The sequence below is a fragment of the Carlito syrichta genome, unplaced genomic scaffold (assembly GCF_000164805.1).
Source record: "Carlito syrichta isolate Samal-C Ts95f unplaced genomic scaffold, Tarsius_syrichta-2.0.1 Scaffold307227, whole genome shotgun sequence".
Classification (NCBI taxonomy): domain Eukaryota; kingdom Metazoa; phylum Chordata; class Mammalia; order Primates; family Tarsiidae; genus Carlito; species Carlito syrichta.
The window spans coordinates 209,103-232,434 of record NW_007251323.1 but is presented as its reverse complement, the minus strand read 5'-3'; the positions used below and the strand labels follow the sequence as shown (position 1 = coordinate 232,434).

At 36.3% G+C, this 23,332-nt stretch overlaps 2 protein-coding genes across 3 annotated transcripts in view; one reads left to right on the top strand and one right to left on the bottom strand.

Moving 5' to 3' along the window:
- Positions 1 to 23,332, top strand: part of STAG1 (stromal antigen 1) — a 283,214-nt gene that overhangs the window by 156,847 nt on the left and 103,035 nt on the right. For both annotated transcript variants that reach the window (XM_008064213.2, XM_021715629.1), the window contains exons 10-13: positions 1,961 to 2,059; positions 2,550 to 2,629; positions 9,706 to 9,813; positions 20,187 to 20,301. In XM_008064213.2, coding sequence (XP_008062404.1) covers positions 1,961 to 2,059; positions 2,550 to 2,629; positions 9,706 to 9,813; positions 20,187 to 20,301 — 402 coding nt within the window. The remainder of the gene's footprint in view (positions 1 to 1,960; positions 2,060 to 2,549; positions 2,630 to 9,705; positions 9,814 to 20,186; positions 20,302 to 23,332) is intronic.
- LOC103266579 (growth arrest and DNA damage-inducible protein GADD45 alpha-like) lies at positions 17,447 to 18,109 on the bottom strand. Its single transcript, XM_021715630.1, has one exon. The coding sequence runs from the start codon at positions 18,024 to 18,026 to the stop codon at positions 17,661 to 17,663; it is 366 nt and encodes a 121-aa protein (XP_021571305.1). The 5' UTR covers positions 18,027 to 18,109; the 3' UTR covers positions 17,447 to 17,660.

Here is a 23,332-nt window from a genome sequence, read left to right as displayed (position 1 = left end):
CGGCAGGTGGAGGCTGCGGTGGCCAGGAGCAGCCACTGGGATCCAGTCTGGGCGACAAAGTGAGACTCCAACTCAAAAATAAATAAATAAAATAAATGTTGCCAGAGAAGCAACATATTTACTTTAAACTGGTAATTAAATAGCCAGAGCCTATGGTTTTCTCTTTAGCATCTCAGTGATACTTAACAATAGCCACCCAATTCCACAGTCCTTGTAGTTACTATTCACCCATCTCCGTCAAATGTGAGAACGTTATACAAGCTAAAGCACAGCCCTTTCACCTACAGGTAAAAATCCTAGCAAAAGTAAACTGCTATCCTACATCAGGAATTATCAGTGCTTTACCTGCCACCATTGTGTCTATCCTCATAGCAATTCAATCAAGTAATCCAACTCTCAAATCCTATTACCGAAGTCTGCTTTTACTAGGCACTAGGTACCAGCTGTCTTAAGTCACATTCCCTAGATGCCAAGCCTGAGTCAGGGATTTTGCACTAGTAATATTGAGGCTTATACTCTCAGGAGTAGCCTATAAGAAAGTGAGGAAAGTGTGATAAAGCAGGAATCATACTAACAAAGATGTGGTTTTAGGAGAAGTCTAGTCTCAGTGTGATCTCACAAGGAGCTTTGGAGAGCGAATTGCACCTCAGAGTTTGTCCTGTCCAAAGCAAGGAGGTTGGGCTGTTTTATCCTCATATCTTTCTACACTGGCTATGAACCTCAGCCTGGGGGACTCTGTTGAGAAAAAAAGGTAGAGCGTGACCTTCGAGAGATCCATGCTTAGGTGTTAACCACAGTCAGTTCTCCAGGGAAAGGTGCAGATGTTAAACCTAGCAGTCAATACAGGCAGAGGCTGAAAAATTAGCCCAATAAAGGGGAACTGGATGGGACATCAACAGTATCTGTCACAGGTACTTCAGCTCCCTTCTGTCTGCTAGAGACTTACCAGCAGATATCACATCATCTCATAGCACGTGTCATAGTGTGCTAGAGCTGGCTTGAGTGAGCTGGCAAGAACAACAATATCTCTTCATAAATGAATTCAAGACATCTCACTGGTAGCTCAGTATTGGCCGTGACAGGCCTATTTTCAGAAATCTGCAAATGCAACAATCCAAGGCCTTATTACTCAGAACTGATTGTTAACACTTTTACTAACAGCTCCTACATTTACTCCCTAAACAGTTTAAGAAATGAGAAACGTGAGTATCAAGGTGATTAATATACTTAACATCTCACATGTAGCTAATAAACTATATAGAATTGAAAATAAAATCTAGTTTTGTTTCATTCCAGAACTTGGGCTCTTACTATTATAACACATAGCTTCTTTTGGAGGCTAGAAACATTAATCTTTTTTTTATTCTTTGAGGGAGTTTTCTAGATTTCAAGATGATCCGGAACATCCTCTCCTCCAAGTTATTGACTTTATTAAAGATACTCCACTAGTAAATAGCAGGATTCTTGACTCCATTGTTTTGCCTCTATTTTAAACGTTCAGCTATTTCTATTTTCCTCACTGCTTTCCCTGGAATTTGTATGGCATCCTGTAAATATTTGCGGCATGAATAAATAATAACCCTTTAATATGAAATTAGATTTTTCTACAAGATTATTCAGTAATTACATAAGGGATGAGTGAGCATACCCTTCTCTAAATAATCACAGGTTAAAAATCCTAAGTGTCACAGAATAACTCTGCATGTTGAGTCAGAATTGATAAATGTTTGAAATAAATGTGGCTTACTCTGAAGTAACTAAGGGGCTTTCAGTGCATTTTTATTAAAGTACAAACAGACTATACAGTTGCTCAGGCTCATCCAATGTTGCATTACCATATGAAGAAATTGAATGATTAAACTAAAATTTATTTTCGTCTTCGTATAGACTTGAAAATTGTTTTAGACTTTGTGAAGTGGAATTGACTGTTTCTGTTGTGTTTTTATTTGTATTTCTGAAGCAAGGGGAAGTCAGGCTGAAGTGTTTGAAAGCTCTACAAAGTCTATATACCAATAGAGAATTATTTCCCAAATTGGAGCTATTCACTAATCGATTCAAGGTAAGCATCAAGAATGGCGAGCTTATTTTTCTCTGTGCAGTTATAAGTAGTTTAACAAATAACATTACCACAACAAGTATTAATTCATATTCTTTACTACATCATATCAAATAGATGAATGAATCTCTGTTTTACCAAAGATATTACTAACATAAATTCTTGCTTAATGCTTTTGAAAGAAAGTTCTCCTGTTTACATCAAAATTTTCTCTCTATATAGCTTTTTATGAATATATTAATTTTGTAAAGTTATGATTTACCTATCACAGTACTAGGGAATGGCAATTGAGAAAAATTTTAAATTACAAATGTTTATACTAACACCACCCCCCTTTGTGCGAATAGAACTATCATAATATGATTTCAAGAATAAAGCTTCTTGTTTAATCTATCATTAGTGTTGCATCTGTATTCCAGAATATATTACTTTTGATCTCTCCTGACTTGTTTTATGTTCATGGTTGATTTGTTTAATAATTTTTTTCCCTCAGGATCGCATTGTATCAATGACACTCGATAAAGAATATGATGTTGCTGTGGAAGCTATTAGATTGGTGACTCTGATACTTCAGTAAGTTTAATCTCTGTTAATGTGTTAACTTCATCTGTTGATATTTTAAGGCATTTCTCCAGCATTATCAATGTCTTTCATTTGTATAGCCCATATATGTATATGTCTGTCAGTTTTACAGTTTTAGGTTAGGTTTAAAACAAAGTGTTTTTTATTTTTTCTTTGTTGTTTTTATTTTGACGATTGTTTCCTTCATATCAAAATACTTTAATGTAGTCTAGAGAAAATATCAATGAAGTATAAATCTTTCTTTTTCAAATAAAAGGGGCTTCAAAAGAAACAACCCTCAAAGGGATAGATTTTTCAGATAGGTTTTTATGGAATGGTATAGAAGTAGGAGAAAGGAAATAAAGTACTTAAATTGTCTCGCTAGTATTGTAGCAGTTTTAAAATAGTAATGTTATAACTTTATCTGTACGGGTTTGAGTAAAATCTAAAAACAGTCTATGTGAGACAATGTAGGTCCTAGCAAAGTCCTTATAAATCCTCCTCTTCCTGCTTTATCATGCCATATCTGTCATAGACTAAGTAACTATTCAGGTATCTACTGTTATAGCTTCTTTTACCTTTCTGCTCTAATACCATTCTCTTTATTATTGTAACTGCATAGTATGTGTTCTGTGTTACGAATATTGGGTGATATTCTCTGCTTCATCTTTCTTTTTAAAATCAATTCATCTACTTATGGCTTTTTTTATCTGAATTTTTAAAATATATTTGTCCAATGCCTCAAAACCTGTGGGATTTTGAGTATTAGAATTGCATTGACTTTTATGATAAATTTAGGAGAGAATGAAGTTCTTTGCTGTGCTATGTCATCTATGCATGAATGCTGAATTTCTTTCATTTATTCATTTGTTTATTTATTTTAGAGGTGTGGGGTACAGTGAGAATTTGCTACATAAATAGGCTGCATGCAGGTGAAGTTAGGGCTTCTAGCTGGCCCTCACTCCTCCTGATATTGGCAGGTACCATTATATTGCCCCCTGTTCTTCTCCTCCTCCCTCTCTTGTTCCCTCCCCTAGCATTTTCTAGCCACTGCCTATCCCATCCTTGCACTGATGTGACTAGTGTTCAGGACTCACTTATGAGTGAGAATACATGATATTCAGTTCTTTGTTTCTGTGATAGTTCACTTAGTAGGATGGTCTCCAAGTGCATCCAAGTTGCTGCATGATTTTGCAGCAACTTGGCCATGATTTTGTTCTTTATGACTGCATAATAGTCAATTGCATATATGCACCACATTTTCTTTATCCAGTTCACTTTCGATGGACATGTGAGTTGGGTCCATATTTTTACTATTATGAATAGTGCAGCAATAAACATCCGTGTGCAGGTGTCTTGTTGGTAGAGCAATTTATGTTCCTCTGGGTACATTCCCAGGAGAGGGATTTCTGGATCCTATGGAAGATCAATTTTTAGTTCTTTTGGAAATCACCACACCGCTTTCCATAAAGGTTAAACTAGCTTACATCCCAACTACAGTGTAGAAGCATTCCCTTTTCTCTGCAGCTGCACCAGAACTTGTGTTTTTTGACACATTAACGATAGCCAACCTAACCAGAGTTAGGGTATCTCATTGTAGTTTTGATTTGCATTTCTCTGATGATTAGTGAGGCTGAGCATTTTTTTCATGTGTTTGTTGGCTGCTTGTATGTTGTCCTTAGAGAAGTGCCTGCTCATGTCCTTTGACCACTTTTTAATGGTTGTTTTTTTTTTCTTCTTTCACTTTATTTGATTTCCTTGTAGATTCTGGACATTAGGCCTTTGTCAGATGCATACTTCTCAAATTGTTTTTTACCATTCTGTGGGTTGTCCCTTTACCTTCCTGATGATTTCTTTTGCTGTGCAAAAGCTTTTCAGTTTGGTGAGATCCCACCTGAGTATCTTAGTTTTTGTAACATTTGCTTTAGGGGACTTGGTCATGAATTTATTGCCTACTTCAATGTCCAGAAGTGTGTTTCCTACATTTTCTTCTAGTTTTCTCACAGTTTTAGGTTATACATTTAGGTTTTTTATCCATTTTGACTTGCCTTTTGGATATGGTGATAGGTAGGGGTCCAGTTTCATTCTTCTGCATGTGGTTAGCCAGTTTTCCCTACACCATTTGCTAAATATGGTCTCCTTTTCCCAGTGATTGTTATTGGGGACTTTTTCAAAGATGAGTTGGTTGAGGGATTGTGTTTTTACTTCTAGAATCTCTGTACTGTTCCAGTGGTCTATGTGCCTATTTCTGTACCAATACTATGCCATCTCTTGGTTATTGTAGCATTGTAATAAAGTTTTAAACCTGGAACTGTGATACATCGTGCTTTGTTCCTTTTGCTGAGGATTGTTTTGGCTAGTCATGATTTTTTTGTTTGTTTGTTTCCATATGAATTTCTGTACTTTCATTTTCAGGTCTGAGAAAAATGATGTTGGTAATTTGATGGGTATTGCATTCAATCTGTAGATTGCCCTGGCTAGGATGGACATCTTGACAATATTGATTCTTTCAATTCATGAGCATGGGATGTTTTTCCATTTGTTTGTGTTATTCTTGATTTCTTTTAGCATCATTGTGTAGTTCTCATTGTAAAGATCTTTCATTTCTCTGGTTAGGTGGGTGCCAAGGGATTTCTTTTCTTTCCTTTTTTTTTGTGTGTGTGGTTTTTGTGAATGGGATTGCATTTTGTGTTTTTTTATTTGGTTCTCTACCTTCTTGTCATTAGTGTATAGAAATGCAGCTCTCGCCAGGCTCTGTGGCTCAGCCTGTAATCCTGCGCCTTTGGGAAGCTGAGGTGAGTGGATTGCCTGAGCCCGTGGGTTTGAGACCCGCCTGGGCAGGCGAGACCTCATCTCTACAATAAAATAAAATAAAAAAATTAGCCAGGCGTGGTAGCACGCACCTGTAATTCCGGCTACTCGGAAAACTGAGGCGGAAGGATCGCCGGAGCCCAGCAGGTCGAGGCTGCGGTGGCCGGGAGCGGCCACTGCACTCCAGTCTGGGCGGCAGAGTGCGACTCCAACTCAAAAAAAAAGAAAAGAAATGCAGCTCTCTTTTGCATGTTGATTTTGTACCCCAAGATTTCATCAAAGTTGTTTATTAGGGCAAGGACTCCCTAGGGTTTTCTGGGTATAGAATCCTATTATTCCCCAAGGAGGGATAGTGTGGCTTCTTCTTTTCCTATTTTGGGATCCCTGATTTCCATCTCTTGCCTGATTGCTATGGCTAGGACTGTCAGCACTATGTTGAATAGGAGCTGGCATCCTTGTCTTGTCACAGTTCTTAGGGGAATGCTTCCAGCTTCTACCAATTGAGAAAAATGTTGGCTGAAGGTGTACCATAGATGGCTGTTACTGTTTTGAGAAATGTTCCTTCTATGTGTTCAAGGGCCTTTATCAAGAAGGGTTGCTGGATTTTGTCAATTACTTTTTCCATATCTAATGATATAATCATGTGACCTTTGGTTTTCCATCTGTTAATATGCTGAATTAGCATTTATGGTCCTTGGACTGTTGAACCAGCCCTGCATCCCAGGAATGAACCCCACCTGGTCATGGCGGATGATCCTTGAGATGTGTTGTTGGATCTGATTTGCTATAATCTTGTTGAGAATTTTTGTGTCTGTATTCCTCAGGGAGATTGTTCTGTAATTCTCTTTCCTTATGGGGTCTTTTCCAGGTTTGTCTGATGTTAGCTTCATAAAATGTGCTAGGGAGAATTCCATCCCTGATTGCCTGGAATACGTTCAATAACTCCTCCTTGTATGTCTTGTAGAATTCAGCTGGGAAGTCCTCTGGTCCAGGCCTTTTTTTTGGTGGGGAGATTTCTTATGACTGAGTTGATTACCTGGCTTGTAATTGGTCTGTTTTGAGTTTTAATTTCTTCTTGTTTCAACCTTGGGAGGTTGTGTGATGCCAGAGGATCCATTATTTTCTTTAGAATTTTCTCATTGTTTTGCATACAGATATTCATAGTAATCTGATAGTCTTTTGAATTTATTTAGGATCAGTTGTGATATTGTGATTTTCATTTCTAATTGTGCTTATTTGGGCTTTCTTTCCTTTTTTAATCAGTCTAGCCAGGGATCCATCAATTTTATTTATCCTTTCAAAGAACCAGCTTTTTGTCTTGTTAATATTTTTTCTATGGTATCTTTGCCTTCTATATCCTGACTTTCTATGACTATATTTTAGTAATCTGAATTTTTTTCCTGAAATTAGGATTTAGATCATCTTGCCTTTCCAGCTCCCTTAGGTGTGATGTTAGACTGTTTACTTGTGATCTTTCTATTTTTTTGCACGTTCAGTATTGTGAGTTTTCCTCTCATCACTACTTTCATGGCATCCCAGAGATTCTGATAAGCTGTGTCTGTCTTTGTTTGTTTCTAGTAATCTTTTTATTTCTGTGTTGATTCAGAAGTTATTCGGCAACATGTTGTTTAGTGTCCATGTCTTTGTGTTTTAAGGGGATTTTGTTGGTGGCAACATTTACTTTTATTCCACTGTGATCTGAGAAGATGCATTTTGTGTGTGTGTGTGTGTGTGTGTGTGTGTGTGTTTGAGTTGAGGTCTCACTCTGTTGCCCAGGCTGAAGTGCAGTGGCATGATTATGGTTACCAAAGCCTTGATCTGGACTCCAGTGATTCTACTTCCTCTGCCCCCTGAGTAGCTGGAACTACAATCATGTACCACCACACTCAGCTAATTTTTGACTTATTGCAGAGGCAAAGTCTTGCCATGTTGCCCAAGCTGGTCTCGAACTTTTGGACTCAGGCAGTTCTCTTGCTTTGTCCTCCCAAAGTGCTGGGATTACAGGTGTGAAATACCACACCTGGCCAGAAGCATAGTATTATTTCGACCTTTTGAAATTGGTTCATGCTTGATTTATTTCCAAGAATGTGATCTGTCTTAGAGTATGTTTCATAGTAGAATGTATACTCTTTACTTGTTAGGTGGTGTGTTCTGTAGATGTCTATTAAATCCTTTTGGTTGCATGTCAAGTTAAGGTTCCAGATCTCCTTGTTGGTTTTTTGCCTTGATCATCTGTCTAGGGCTGTTAGCAGGGTATTGAAGTCTCCAACTATGATTGTGAGAGTATCACTGTGATCTCTTAGTATACTTAGCAGTTTTCTAAAACCCGGTTCTCCTGTGCTGGGTGTGTATATATTTAAGATAAATATTTCTTGCTGATGGATTGAGCTTTTTATCATTATGTAGTGTCCTTCCGCGTCCTTTTTAACTTTTGATGGTTTGAAGTCTGCTTTATCTGATATCAGAATAGCTACCGCTGCTCTTTTTTGTTTTCCATTTGCCTGTAAGGTCATTTTTCAGCCTTTTACTCTTTTTAAAAAACCAACAACACCACAGTTTTTGCTGTGTTATCCAGGCCCAAATGTAGTCGCTGTTCACAGGGGTGATTATAGCACTCTAAAACTTTGAACTCTGAACTTAAGTGATTCTTCTGCCTTAACCTCCCAAGTAACTGGGACTACAGGTGCATGCCACTATCCGTGATTGAATTTCTCTATTTAAATATCGTTACATATTTTCATATAGAATTTAAATTTTTTCATAGAGATCTTGTTCATTATTTAGTAGGTTAATTCTTAACTGCTTTATGGTATTTTTGTTATATATATGATTAGTATTTGATATTACATTTTCTACTTGGTTACTGCTGAGAAAGATAGAAACCTTTTATTTTTATGTTGATCTTATATGTGCAACCTGTTTGAGCTCTGATTCTGAGTTCTAAAATGCATTTAATGGTCTGTTGCTTCAGTTGGTTTCATTGTGTAGATTATTATGCCACCTGCAAACCACTTCATTTGTGTGTCTTTCTTTTCTAACCTTATGACTTGGCTAACTGCATGATCAGGGCCGTCAGCACTATAATACTGTCACTGATAGCTTATACTTTTGTTCTTGTTCCAGAAAGGCATTTAAAGTTCTTTGTTTCTATGATTTCTGTGGTAGGTTTTTATATGATAAATATTCCTTTGCATTCTGAGTTTTCTGGGATTTTTCTGTCATTCTTAAATGAGCCTTAATTAAGTTAATAGATTTGTTTAATGATGAAGTATTGTTGCATTTCTAGAATAAATCCTTTTGAGCGTGATATATATTTTTTGTTTAAATACAGTATTATATTTACAATCTTATTTAGGCTATCACTTGTATTAATGAGTAAATTGGACATAATTTTTTTCTTGTTCTTATCCAACTTCAAAATCAAGGTTATATTCTCTTTGTAAAATACCTTTAATTGTTTGTTGCCTTTTTTCTCTTCTAAAACAAATAGTAACAGAGATTATTTCTTTCTTGTAACTATGAGAGAATTCTCTTATTTAAGCCATATCAGTCTTTATTTTCTTTTGTGGGAGAGGTCTTTATCATTTTATTTCTTCCATGATTATCTATCTAAATTGTGTTTTATTTTTCTGATAATTTTGACTTTTTTATAATCTTTTAAAATATATTTGTTGTATCAGACTTTTAAGTTTATTATGTAATTTATTATATTTTTCTAAAACTATTTGTTCTTAATTATTATTTTTTATCCTCTATTTTACTTACATCCTCTTTTTATTTGTAAGTCATGTCAGCAGTTTGTCTTACTGTATCTAAAGAACCAGCTTCTTATGACTCATTTGGTTTTATTTTCTAATAATTATATTTAAGGTACTAAATATACCTTTAAGTTCTGGTTTAACTATATTCTACGAATGTGGACACATATCATTTTCAGTATTTAATGGTGTAAATATTCCCATTACTATTATGGTCTCAAGTTTAATTATAGATTATTGAGTAGGATATTTTTGTTCTGCCCAGATATATCACATTTTAAGATGTAGAAGAATTGTGGGCATTTTGTTTTCTTCTTGTTTTATCTGTATCTTCTGAGTTTTATATAATGCTTTAGTATTTTTTATTTGTAAAGGGAAATACTACTTTCAAAGTAAGATACAAGGTGAGACAAAAATCATCATGCCTTGAGGCTTTATAATGAACTTTACAAAATTTAAATAAAGGTTGAATTTTTTAAAATTTACTTTGATTTTTATGTTACTTTCTGCATTTTTCAGTGGAAGTGAAGAAGCTCTTTCCAATGAAGACTGTGAAAATGTTTACCACTTGGTATACTCAGCACATCGCCCTGTTGCTGTGGCTGCTGGAGAGTTCCTTCACAAAAAGTGAGTTAATTATCTTTGAAAATAGATAATTCACTTTTGTATTTTGTTTTAGAGTTAGTAGAAGAGATAATAGTGACTGAGCACAATGCTGAAAATGTCCATTTCAAACTGTGATTAGTATGATAGCCTTACAGCGTAGTATACATTGTGAATCACACATTCAGTAAGGATGCTGCTTGTGGCATATTCCATTTTCTTGAAATCTAAGAGGATGGTTCCAACTAGGTGTGTCGGTAGAGATTGGGAGGAGTACATGAAGTTTAAGAAAGCCTTTTTTTTCTTTAAAATTCTCAGTCCTCTTATTTTACTTTCTTTACATAGTGATTCTTAAAGTTACACATACAGTTGCAGTTTAATTAAAACAACAACAACAACAAAAAACCTTGTCTAGGCTGGCACATTGGTTCACGCCTTTAATGCCAGCACTTTGGAAGGCCCGGGCAAGAGGGATTGTCTGAGCCCTGAATATGTTCTATAATTTATTAGTAGATTAATAGAGTCTTAAAATATAAGTCATATTCTTGGTTGTGTGTATCTTTTGTGGGTTTCTTTGTTGTTCATGGCTGTAAATTACTAGCTTTGAATATTGCCAGATGAATGTAAATGTTTATTATGCATACTAATTTGTAATTATGCTGAAGCACAGATATAAATCATGCACTCGGCAACTGTTATACATGGATAACTCACTTTGGTAATGAATAGAACTGGCCCTCCTTTTAGTATCTGCATCTTAGTGCTGCAACAACCAATTGTTCTCTACTCAGATGTACATCTCAAAGTGGAAAAAGTTATTTCTATGTAAGAAATCTTCCTTAGGAAGGAAGCCAGCTACTAATGCATACTGGTAATGAGAGTGAAAAGGAAGAAAGTCAAGGTTTTCAGGCATGACTTTTCAAATAATGTATTGAAGCTGAGCTCAGTGGCTCACACCTATTATCTCAGTACTTAGGGAGGCCATGGCAGGAGGATCACTTGGGCCCAGATGTTCAAAAACAGCCTAGGCAACAGTGAGAGCTCATCTGTATAATTTTTAAAATTAATGTATTTAATTTACCACTGACTCTTACATCTATGGGTAATAAAATAATGCTGTTTCTATATCTATCTTGGGATGTTGTCTGTCACAGATATTAAAAGTATACCATAGTCTTAACTTTTCTTTGCTTTTCAGTATCATTATATTTTAGTTAACTTATATTCCCTATTTTTCAAAGAACTTTGTGTTTTTAGAAAGCATTTATTGTTTCTGTGGTTTCAAAGAGAAAACAAAACAACGAGGTTGGCTGTCTATATACTAGAGGCCATAAACTGGCAACTCTTGAGTTAGAAATAGTCCTAGGATACATTTCTTTTCTCTGTATTGTATTTTTCTAAGTTTGAAATATTGGCTAATTGTTTTTTACTTTTTAAAATTCATAAATAATTGTACATATTTATGGGGTACATGTGATATTTTGATATGTGCATACAATATATAATGATCAAGTCAGTGTAATGTAGTATATCGATCACCTAAAACACGTATCGTATCATTTTCTTGTGCTGTGAACATTCCAAATCTTTTTTCTGGTTATTTTGAAATATACCACAAAATACTGTTAACCGGGTTTACCCTGCTGTGCTATCAAACACGAGAACTTATCCCTTCTGTCTAACTGTAATTTTCTGCCTGTTAACCAATCTTTCTTTATTCCTCCCTCCTCCCTATCCTTACCATTCTCTAACCATTACTCTACCGTCTTCCAGGTAATCAGCTTTTTTCGCTCCCACATATGAGTGAAAACACATGGTATTGTTTTTCTGTGCCTGGCTTCTTTTACTTATCAAAATGGCTTCCAGTTCCATCTATATTACTGCAGATGACAAAATTGCACTCTTTTTATGGTTAAATAATATTTTGCTGTGTATATGTACCACATTTGTTTACCCATTCATCCATTGATGGATACTTAGGTTTATTTTATATCTTCACTGTTGTGAGTAATGCAGTAAGCACGGAAGTACAAGTATCTTTTAATATTCTGGTTTTTAAAATTTTTGAATATATATCCAGCCGTGAAATTTCTGGATCACATGGTATATCTGTTTTTAGTTTTTTAGTAGCCTCTATACTGTTTTCCATAGTGGTTGTACTAATTTGTATTCCCACCAATGGAGTACTAGAATTCTCCTTTCTTTGCATCCTTGCTAATCTCTCTTATTTTTGGTCTTTTTCATAATAGTATTTTAACTGGGGTGAGATGATATCTCATTGTGATTAGTGGTGTTAAGCGCTTTTTCATGTACCTGTTTACCATTTGTATGTCTTCTTTTAAGAAATGTCTATTCAGATCACTGGCCCATTTCTTAACTGGATTTCTTTCTTTTTTTTTTTTTTTTGCTAATGTGTTGTTTGAATTCCTTATATATTTTAGTTATTAATCTCTTGTCAAGAAAGAGTTTGCAAATATTTTCTCCCATTATGTAGGTTATCTCTTCATCCTATTGATTGCTCCTTTGCTGTACAGAAGTTTTTTAGCTTGATTTAATTCCATTTGTCTATTTTTGTTTTTGTTGCCTTTGCTTTTGAGGTCTTATTCAAAACCTCTACCCAGACTAATATCCTGAAACATCTTCCCAGTGTTTCCTTTTAGGAGTTTTATAGTTTCAGGTTTTACATTTAAGTCTTTAATTTTACTTGATTTAATTTTTTATATGGTGAGAGGTGATTTCATTTTTTGCATATGGATATCCAGTTTTCTCTGCACCATTTATTGAGGAGATAGTCCTTTCTCCCAGTGTATGTTCTTGGCAACTTTGCTGAAAGCAAGTTGGCTGTAACTGTGGATTTATTTCTGGGTTCTATTCTGCTCCATTGGTCTTTGTGTCTGTTTTTTTATGCCGGTACTATACTTTTTTGGTTACTAAAGCTTTGTAGTATATTTTAAACGTTGATAGTGTGATGAGTCAAGCTTTGTCCTTTTTAATCAGGATGTTTTTGGTTATTGTGGGTATTCTGTGGTTCCATAAGAATATTAGAGTTGTTATTTTGTATTTTTGTAAAAAATGTCATTGGTATTTTGATAGGGAATACATTGAATCTGTAGAGCACGTTGAGTAGTATGGACATTTTAATGCTTTTAAAATATATATATTTATAGAGACACGGTCTTGGTAATGTTGCCCAGGTTTGATTCAAACTCCTGGACTCAAACAGTTCTCCCGCTTCAGCTTCCCAAAGTGCTGGGATGACATGTGTGAGCCACCATGCTCCGCCCATTTTAACACTTTTAACTCTTCCAGTCCATGAACATGAGAGAATGTTCCGGTGCTCCTAAGAAAAATGAGTTTTCTATAGCCATTGGATGGAATGTCCTGTAAATGTCTGTTAGGTCCACTCGGTCTGCAGGGCACTTTAACTCCAGTGTTTTTTTGTTGAATTTCTGTCTGGGTAATCTGTTTACTGCGGAAAATTGTGTCTTGAGGTTTTCTACTATTATTATATTGCAGTTACTCTCTCCCCTTAGGTCTACTAATTTGTTGTTTTTTTTAAGAGACAGGGTCTGGCTTTGTCACCCAGACTGGAGTGCAGTGGCATTATCATAGTACACTGCAGGCTTGAACTCCTCCTCAAGGAATCCTCCCACTTCAGCCTTCCAAGTATCTGGGACTACAGGTGCACAACCATACCCTGCTAATTTTTTTTTCTCGGCCGGGCTCGGTGGCTAAGCCTGTAATCCCAGCACTTTGGGAGGCCGAGGCAAGTGGATTGCCTGAGCCCATGGGTTCGAGACTCGCCAGGGCAACTTGGTGAGACCTCATCTCTACAGTAAAAATTAAAAAAATTAGCCGAGCGTGGTAGCACGCGCCTGTAGTTCCAGCTACTTGGAAGGCTGAGGTGGAAGGATCAGCGGAGTTCAGCAGATCAAGGCTGCGATGGCCGAGAGCGTGCCACTGCACTTCAGTCAGGGTGACAGAGTGAGATTCCAACTCAAAAAAAAAAAAATTTTTTTTTCCCCTCCCACTTCAGCCTCCCAAAGTGCTAGGATTACAGGCATGAGCCACTGTGTCTGTCCCAGGTCTGTTAATATTTTAAAAATATATTTGGGTATTGCAGAGTTAGGTGCATATGTACAGGGGGTGCCAAAAAAATGTGTGCACGTTTTAAGTAAGATATTCGCTCAAAAGGTGGCATTAATCAAATGAATGCTAGTGTCACCATGCAACAGACAGGACAAAGAAAATGGCAGAAGCATGGTTGAGCAAATGTTATACTACACATTGATACCATAATTCAATTTAACTTCGAAAAGTAATATATAGAGAACATCTCTTTAAATGTGTATACATTTTTTTGGCACCTCCTGTATTTGCAATTGTTATATCCTCTTTGCATAATGGTATTCTTTGCCTTTTTAAAATCATTCTTGACTAAAGTCTGTTTTCGTTAATAATAAATATAGGCACTCCTGGGTTTTTTGGTTTTCATTTGCATGGAATATCTTTTTCCATCTCTTCCTTTTTAGTATATGCATGCCTTTTTTGGTGAAGTAAGTTTTTTTTATAGACTGTGTAGCTGGGTCTTGTTTTTTAATCTGTTTACCACTTCATGATTTTTAATTCTAGAGTTTAATCCATTTGCATTCAGGGTTATTACTGATGAGTAAAAGTTTACTGCTGCCATTTGTTACTTATTTTCTCTTGTTTTATAGATTCTCTGTTGCTTTTTTTCTCTCTTAATGTCTAAGTGATTTAGTAGTATGTTTTGATTACATGCTGTTTATTTTTAGTGTACCTATTACGGGTATTGCTTTGTGGTTACTCTGAGGCTTGCAAAATATATATATATATATATATCTTTTAGATATAACAGGTCATTTAAAACTCATAGCACCTTAACTCTGATCCCAAATAAAAGTATCATAAAAAATAATTTACATTTTACTGCTACTACCTTTCTGTGTTTTGACTTTTTAATGTTTCAATTTATATCTTTTTATTTTGTCTATCTCTTAACCAACTGTTGTAGTTGATGTTTTTATAGTTCTGTCTTTCAGACTTCACACTTAAGATATAAATGCCTTATTTACAATATTAGAGTGTAGAACTATTTTTAACATTTCTTGTAAGACCAGTCTGGTTTTGATGGATTCACTCAGCTTTTGTTTATCTGGCAAATTCTTTCTCTCTCCTTCATGTTTGAAGGGTTAGCTTCACTGGGTACACAGTATTCTTGGTTAGGCATTTCTGTTTTTGATTTTGTTTTTCCTTTAGCACTTTGAATATAGTATCCTACTCTATTTGGCCTGCAGGATTAATGCTGAAAAATCTCTTGAAAGCTGTATTGGGGCTTTGTTGAATGTGATATGATTCCTTTGTTGCTTTGAATGTTCTTTTTTTTGACTTTGGTTTCTCTAAATTGATCATGAAGTGCATTGAGGAATTCATCTTTGGGTTAAATGTGTTTGATTACTTCTGAAAGTCCTGCACCTGGATGCTATTGTCTTGCTCTAGATTTAGGAAATTTTCAGCACTTTTTAAATATGCCTTTTGCACTGTTTTCTCTCTTGTCTCCTTGGGGAATTCCAATTATGTGAAAGTTAGTTTGCTTGATGGTGTCCCATAATTCTCATAGGCATTCTTTACTCTTTTTTATTCTTTTTGCTCCTCTGACAGTGTAATTTTATGTCTTCTATCTTCAAGCTCACTAATTCTTTCCTCTGTTTGATCAAGTCTGCCTTTGAAGCTTTCTAATGAGTTTTTTACTTCAAGTATTCTTTATTTCTAGGATTCCTATTTAGTTTTTGTTTTTAATGTTTTTATTTTTCATATTTCTTAATTTGGTCCCAGATTGTTTTTCAAAGTTCATTTAGATTTATTTCTGTTTTTGGTTTTTTTTTCCTGAGGTTCTTTCAGAGGAGTATTCTAAATTCTCTGTCAGACATTTCATTGATTTTCAGTTCTGGGTACATTGCTGGAGCTTTGATGACTTCTTTTGGTAGTATCATATTTCCTTGAGATCTCACAGTCCTTACATCTTTAAGTTGATGCCTGCATATTTGAGGAGACAGTCATCTCTTTCACTTTTTGCAGCTGTTGTTTGATAGTGACAGACTTATATTTCAAAGTATTGGAATATAAACACTGAACTGTTTTTATCCACTTGTGGGACAGACTTAAGTGAATGCCGGAACTTAAATGCTGCTCTGGAACTAAATAACTGCCCTTTTGTCATTTCCTCATCTAGGAAATACCTACAGTGAGTAACAAAGTTTAAATACTGCCCTAGAACTTTGTTGCTGCCCTTCTACTTTTCCCCAGCCTAGGAAAGACTTAAGTAGTCTCCAGGACTTAATCCAGACCTTTTCGTTGTTTCTGGGCCAGAGGAAGACTTCATGCAATCTCCTGGGCCTTGTGGAAAATCAAGCTAGGGTTTCCAGTCTTCCCTCAGATTGTGCCCTTTGCAACGCTTTAGCACTGGCTTCAATGTGGCATAACCACTGACCGAAGTGCTGAGTGGCCACCAAGATCTATGTGCCAGTCATTGCAGCACCTCATTCTTTTATCCTCAGTTCACTCCAGTGGTTCAGGCCTCCTGGCACGTCTGACAGTTCCTATGGAACAGGACTGTAATGAGCTTATTGTGATGATTCCTGGACTGGTGAGGACAGTGAATGTCCGCCTCCAAAATATCCCCATTTACCTCAGCGGTTGTGGGTCAGAGAAATTTTTAGTTAGTGGCATTATGCTGGCTTGGGGAAGGGTTCAGCACAGTCTGAAATGACTGTTTCTGTTACCTGATGTAGCCTCTCTCTATTCTATGGGCCCAATGGGTTTTTCTCCTTCTCTCTTGAGTTCTGCTGTATCTGCCATCTTGCTGATGCCACTCTACTACAACATTTTATTCAGTTATTTATACTCATTTGAAAAGCTTGCTCTGACTTCCATATGTAGACTAGCACATGCTATATACCCATATTTATTTCCTTATTTTTCTTCATAACAAAAATTAATTGGTTTTTTTAGAGACAGAGTCTTGCTCTGGAATGCAGTGGCTTACTGTAACCTCAAATTCATAGACTGAAGGGATTTTCCTACCTCAGCCTCCTGAGTAGCTAGGTGTGCACCACCACATCTGGCTGTTTTTTATTTGCTTGTTTGTTTGTTTTTGTAGAAATGAGGTCTTGCTATGTTGCCCAGGCTGGTCTTGAACTCCCAGGCTCAAACAATCCTCCAGACTTTGCCTCCCACATAGCTGAGGTTACAGGTGTGAGGCTAGTTTGCCCAGCCCCCCCCCAAATTTTTTTTTTGCAATTATTCCATACCACTTTATTATAGGTCTTGTGTTTCAAAAAATTTATAGTATAAATAAACTTTCATGTCATAAAATAACAGTACAATTTATAATAAAACTTTGAGAATGTAACATCTCATCAAAATACAATAAAATATTGTTTTAAAATATGTTAACCCTTTTGGCTTTCCTTTTATTGGAGGGCATATAAACCAAAGACACCCAAACTATGGCCGCACATTTAAACTTTAACAAAGTGGATTTGGTTTATTTTCATGTAACTCAGCCATCCTAAGGTAATACACGATTTTCCTTCCTGCGTGGTTGTCTGTAATTTGCGTTCCGTGTGACTGTGTTTGTTTCAGCACATCTTCCTTCTTCATTCTCACCTCCTTCCATCTGCAAAGTCACCTCTCTCCGAACCCCTAGAACATGTACTTGAACTCACTCAGTCGCTCCACTTCAGTTTCCGTAATCCTTGCATCCGTGTAGGGAGTAACTGCTTGAGTAACTACAAAGGTATTTCAAACACTTCAGTACAATTTGGTTAGTTATTTTCATTCAGATGCCATCACCATTCAGGAAGATTAATCACTGGAACCCACAGATCCATGTAGCGACTTGCCCGGCAAAAACAGATGAGTTGACTTCGGGCAGGATCCTTCCATTGTGACGAATGTGGATTCGTCACCAGCACGCAGTGCAGGTCCGGGGGCTGCGCGGCGCCCTCGCTGGCCACGGGGCCCGGGTCACTCTCTAGCAGCAGCAGCTCGGCCAGGCGGCCCAGGTTGCTGACGCGCAGGATGTCGATGTCGTCCTCGCAGCAGAACGCCTGGATCAGCGTGAAGTGGACCTGCAGCGCCACGTCCCTGTCGTCGTCCTCGTCGGCCGCCAGCCTTGCTGAGCACTTCCCCAGGGCGTCCCCCACCTTGTCCATCCTTTCGGTCTTCTGCTCTCCAGCCGAGGATTCCTCCAGTCATATTGCAGCTGCGGGTGGCCGGCCGGGACAGCGCGGCATGCGGCTCCCTGCACTCGCGCCCGGACGCCGCGAAGCGAGCTCCAGCCGGGGCTGTCCGGCTGCACCCACCCCGCGTGCCCGGGATCCTCCCCGCGCGCCTACCCGCTCGCGCCCCCCCCCCCCAAAAATTTTAATCTGTATCTCACATGAAAATCCAGAAAGATAAGCCTCTGTTATTTTTTTGTTTATTTGTGAAAATTAAGCCCGTTCTTATGTAGATGAAAGCTTCACTCCATTAATGAATTTTAGGCCCCTGTCTTAGAGAAATTTACAGTTTGATGACCTGATGTTTCTCTCTTTCTCATTCTTCCACCATCTGATGATGTCATCTTTTAAACTCTTAAGAAGTGAGCTATGGAGTATCCCCAGGAGTTCCACGATTATCTTTTAAAGAAACATACATGTAACTGGATGCAGTGGCTGATGCTTATAATGCTAGCGCTTTAGGAGACTAAGGCAAGAAGATAGCTTGAGCCCAGGAGTTCTAGACCAGCCAAGGCAACATAATGAGACCTCATCTCTACAGAAAATTTTAAAAATTAGCCGGGCTTATCATCTTAGCTACTCAGAAGACTGAGATGAAGAATTGCCTGAACCCAGGAGGTCAAAGCAGTGATGAGCCATCATCATGCTACATGCTACTGCCCTCCAGCATTGGTGACAGAATGAGACTCCAACTCAATACAAATAAAACAAAGATACATGAATGTGCACACACAGTGTCTTATAGTCTAGTCATACGTTATATACAGTCTTAACCAGTCATCAAAAAAATAGACCTGTCTAAAATGAATATTTTAGTATATCATCCAAAATTTTATTTTAATATTCAAAATTTAAGCTAATTACTCAAAATTTCATATTTATATGCACTTAATGCACTTATTTTAATTGATACGTTACACTTAATCAGCAATTCTTGTATTTTCCATTTACCATTCATCTGAAAGTCACCCACAAAGCAAAACTTGCCTAAAACCAATGTGATACCTGTATAGATAGAGCTTCAAGATAAGGTAGCTCATGTGCCTTCCTTTTTCCTCAAAAACTTTAACTTCTGTGTAGTCATTTTGAGATTGGTTTCTTTTTATATAACATGAAGTTATTCCCATTTTATTCAGTTATTTATACTCATTTGAAAAACTTGCTCTGACTTTCATATGTAGACTAGCACATGCTATATTCCTATATTTATTTCCTTATTTTTCTTTATAACACCTGAAATAGCTTCTATTTGTTCATTTACTAGAGTAAGAGCTTCATGAAAATAGGAATTTTGTCTTTGTTCAATGCTGTATCCCTTTTACTTAGAGTAGTGCCTAGAAATAAGGTACCTTTGGCAGTCATTAAGTTTTGTTAGAATTACTCAACAAATTAAAACTTTTAAATTTCTCTACTATATTTTTAAGTTGTGTTATTAAATGATTTTTTTGTATATTAATGTTAATGTCATTTTACAAATGATCAGGTTAGTGGGTTCTGCTTCTAAATAATAGGGTATAAACAGAAGAATTCAAGAGGTAGCCATGGTTAAAATTATGAATTTTTATAATTATTGTTGGGACATTTGGTTAAATGCTATAATTGCATGACTATGAAATCAATAGTTAGGAAAACTGAATTCAATTAAAAGTTAGACACTCTAGTATAAATCACACAGGATAAAAAATAGTGCTTATATTTTTCATAAATAATTGAGTAGTAATTATGCATCAGTGTAAAAAAATTTCCTTTTACATTTTATATATAGAGACTTCATCTCTACAGTAAATCAAAAAATTAGCCAGGTGTGGTAGCGCGCGCCTGTAGTTCCAGCTACTTGGAAGGCTGAGGCGGAAGGATTGCGAGAGCCCAGCAGGTTGAGGCTGCGGTGGCTGTGCACTCCAGTCTGGGTGACAGAGTGAGACTCCAACTCAAAAAAAAAAAAAAGAAAAGAAAATATGTAATTGTTCAGCTCCACCAATTTTCTGACCTATGATGAAATCAGTTGCATATTTGTATTGAAATAGATGAGTACACTGAAGTTATTTATGTAGTGAAAGAAATTTGTAATGCTCTTGTTCTGTTATTTATTTCCAGGCTATTTAGCAGACATGACCCACAAGCAGAAGAAGCATTAGCAAAGAGGAGGGGAAGAAACAGTCCAAATGGGAACCTCATTAGGATGCTGGTTCTTTTCTTTCTTGAAAGTGAGGTAAAAAATGTTTAACATAACTCTTAATCATTTAATTCATTGTAGTTTTTTTTTTTTTCCAAACCAAGTCTGTTTCTCATAACAAGTGTTATATAAACAAGGCTTAGTTTCTTATGAGGTTGTTTCCATGAATTGCTTGATTATGGAATCAGTACTCTTCCTTTTGTGGGAAGACGTTTTCAACATAAACTTATGTGTGCTTCAGCACTGAAAATAGATTAGGAATTGTTAAACTTTTACAATATCACAGTATTGCAATATTGCATACCTTTTTTATTGTTTTTCTTGAAATTTGTGCCTATAGCCTTTAAACTTATATTACTTAAATAGTTTTTCCAAGCTGTTAAAACCATTTATTTTACCTTGTTTGAAAATTGTTTAAAAGGGGGAAAGAAAAATATGAATACAAATGTTTAACTGATAGTTGGACAAGCCCCATAGCAGTATTTCCATGTGCTGTATTCAGTTATTACTTAAACAGTTTTGTAGTATCACTCATAATATATTATCTTTCAGAATCTATTTTTGCAAGTCATCTTTGGTTCACCCTCTAAAATGTTTTTTGACATTTTAATCTGTATTTTCTACTACTGCCATGTCATTGGGGGAATGGAAAATTAAACCTAAAGAGTCTTGAATGGATAAGCTACTTGATTTAGAAATGATTAAAGAAAGAGTTGTATAAAAAGTAAAGGAAATCTGGAAATCTAGAACCCTCAATTTTGCTTACGAAAAAGTGTTTTGGTTTGTGCCAAAATGTCAGGGGAAGAAGAGAAGCATGAACGATTCTCTGAATGCTCAAGTTTGAGAGTGATGGCGAAAACTTGGTAATACTAAGAAAGAAAGGGACAAACAGACAACCTATATGAAAACTAAAACTGGGAAAGTAAGAACTGAGTACAGTGAGTAGGGCAGAGCAGGGCAAAACGTGGTAAAGGAGTTGCTGCTGTCTTTTAGGAGTGTTAGGAATGAATGGAGAAAGAGTAAAATCAGAAACACAGCCAGCAAGAGAGTTGCCTTTGAGGAAAGAACATGTTTTACAATAGTGTTTTAAATGAGCATGCAAATTACCTGGTTATCATATTCTTAAAATGCTAGTTCCAATTCAGTAGCTCCAGAATGGGGCCTGAGATTCTGCATTTCTAACAACCTCCTAGGTGATGCTTATGCTCCTGGTCCAAGGACTATACTTTGCATAGTAATATGAAACATTGTTTTCTTAACAATGTTTTAAGCAAATGTGGATCTATTATAGTGGAAAATGCAAAATGTGAATTTTTTTAGTAAAACACTAAATACTCAGTAAATATCACGTGTATGGTCAGACCCTTTCAAATTATACATTAGCCCTCTTAGATTTTAGAGGATGGGATAAAAAATATTGTGCAACAGTCAAGTCCTTTATTATAAAAAGATAGCTTTAATAGCAACAACATTTTTAAAATTTGATAGGGATGAGACATGCAAATATTATTATAAACTGCTGAAAAATTTGCTAACTGAATTTGAAAGGAAAATGTTTTAGATCTCCAAAAGCTCAAGAACTTTCTTTTTGACTTATGAAAATGCATAAGTAGCCGGGCTCGATGGCCCAGCCTGTAATCCCGCGCCTTGGGAGGCTAAGGTGAGTGGATTGCCTGAGCCCGCAGGTTCGAGACCCGCCTGGGCAGCTTGGTGAGACCTCATCTCTACAATAAATAAAAAATTAGCCGGGCGTGGTAGCGCGTGCCTGTAGTTCCAGCTACTTGGAAGGCTGAGGCGGAAGGATCGCGGGAGCCCAGCAGGTCGAGGCTGCAGTGACCGGGATCGGCCACTGCACTCCAGTCTGGGCGACAGAGTGAGACTCCAACTAAAAAAAAAAAAGAAAATGCATAAGTAGTCAGTTTTAGGCAGTCTCATCTTTTATGTAAAGCAATATTGTGTAATGTTTATTACAGCTCTATTTTCAGATGGTATAACTATATTCCTGTGTTTACTGCTGTTTACTAAAGTGTTACAACAGCATTAAATATATTTCCCAGTTCTCCTGTATGACATTCTTGACAGCAGACAAAACAACTACAAATAGTATTTAAGGGTTTCTGGCTTGTTCCTGGTCCTTATAATGGCCTTTATGGTCTTTATGGTCTCCTGTGTTTTGCTCTTTCTGAAAATCTCTTTCTTATCCTGTTATACTTAGTGTACATTTGGAACTGAATGCTTATTGAAGCCATATTCTTATAGTATGATGAGATTCCAATTCTGTTCTACCTTGAATTCCCCTTTGTTTTACTGTCACACGTTAATTAGTAAAATTTTAATAATATACAGCATTTTCAATTGAAAATGACTTTAGAAATTATAAAGTACAATGAGACTGTCTTATAGATGAGTTAAAGATCAGTCATCTAGAGTTAACTGAACTGATTGTCTTTTTTTGTTTTACTTGGATGTAAAATGGTAACATTTTAATAATAGAAGTATAAAATGTCAGATTGACATAGGTTTACATTGCATATGAAATAATGGAGATTGAAAGAACTGTCTCAACAAGTTGGTGATTTTCTTTTCTTTTGTTACCAAAAAGTGACATTTTAAAACTATAGCCACCACCAATGGCAGTCATTGATTTCAAGTGAAGGTGACAAAATACCTTGTATTTAGATGCATGCTAAATAGTAGGATAAGTGGTACTTGAACGTGAAGAGTCCAGATTTCCCTGTAGGTGGTGTCACCACAGAATTTATTATACAAGCTGTGATGCTTTTCAGAGACAAGAATGCTATTAATAATTATTCCAAAACAACAAGAATAACCCAGAATATTTGTGGATAATATGCCAGTATAATCACCCTCATTATAAGCATATGAGGTTAATTGTGACAGTAACTTAAGATAGAAAATTGATAGCCATATTATTGATATGTCTAAGAGATCTCCTTAAAGTGTTCATTCTGAGGGCATTAATGATAATATTAGGTTTTTTTGCTTGTTAATTCTTTAATATTCTTCAGGATTCCCCAACGACTGACTGTTTCATCAGAGGTAACAA

Coding starts and splice junctions, on each gene's coding strand:
- LOC103266579 (XM_021715630.1), bottom strand. CDS start 18,026: ATGGACAAGGTGGGGGACGCCCTGGGGAAGTGCTCAGCAAGGCTGGCG.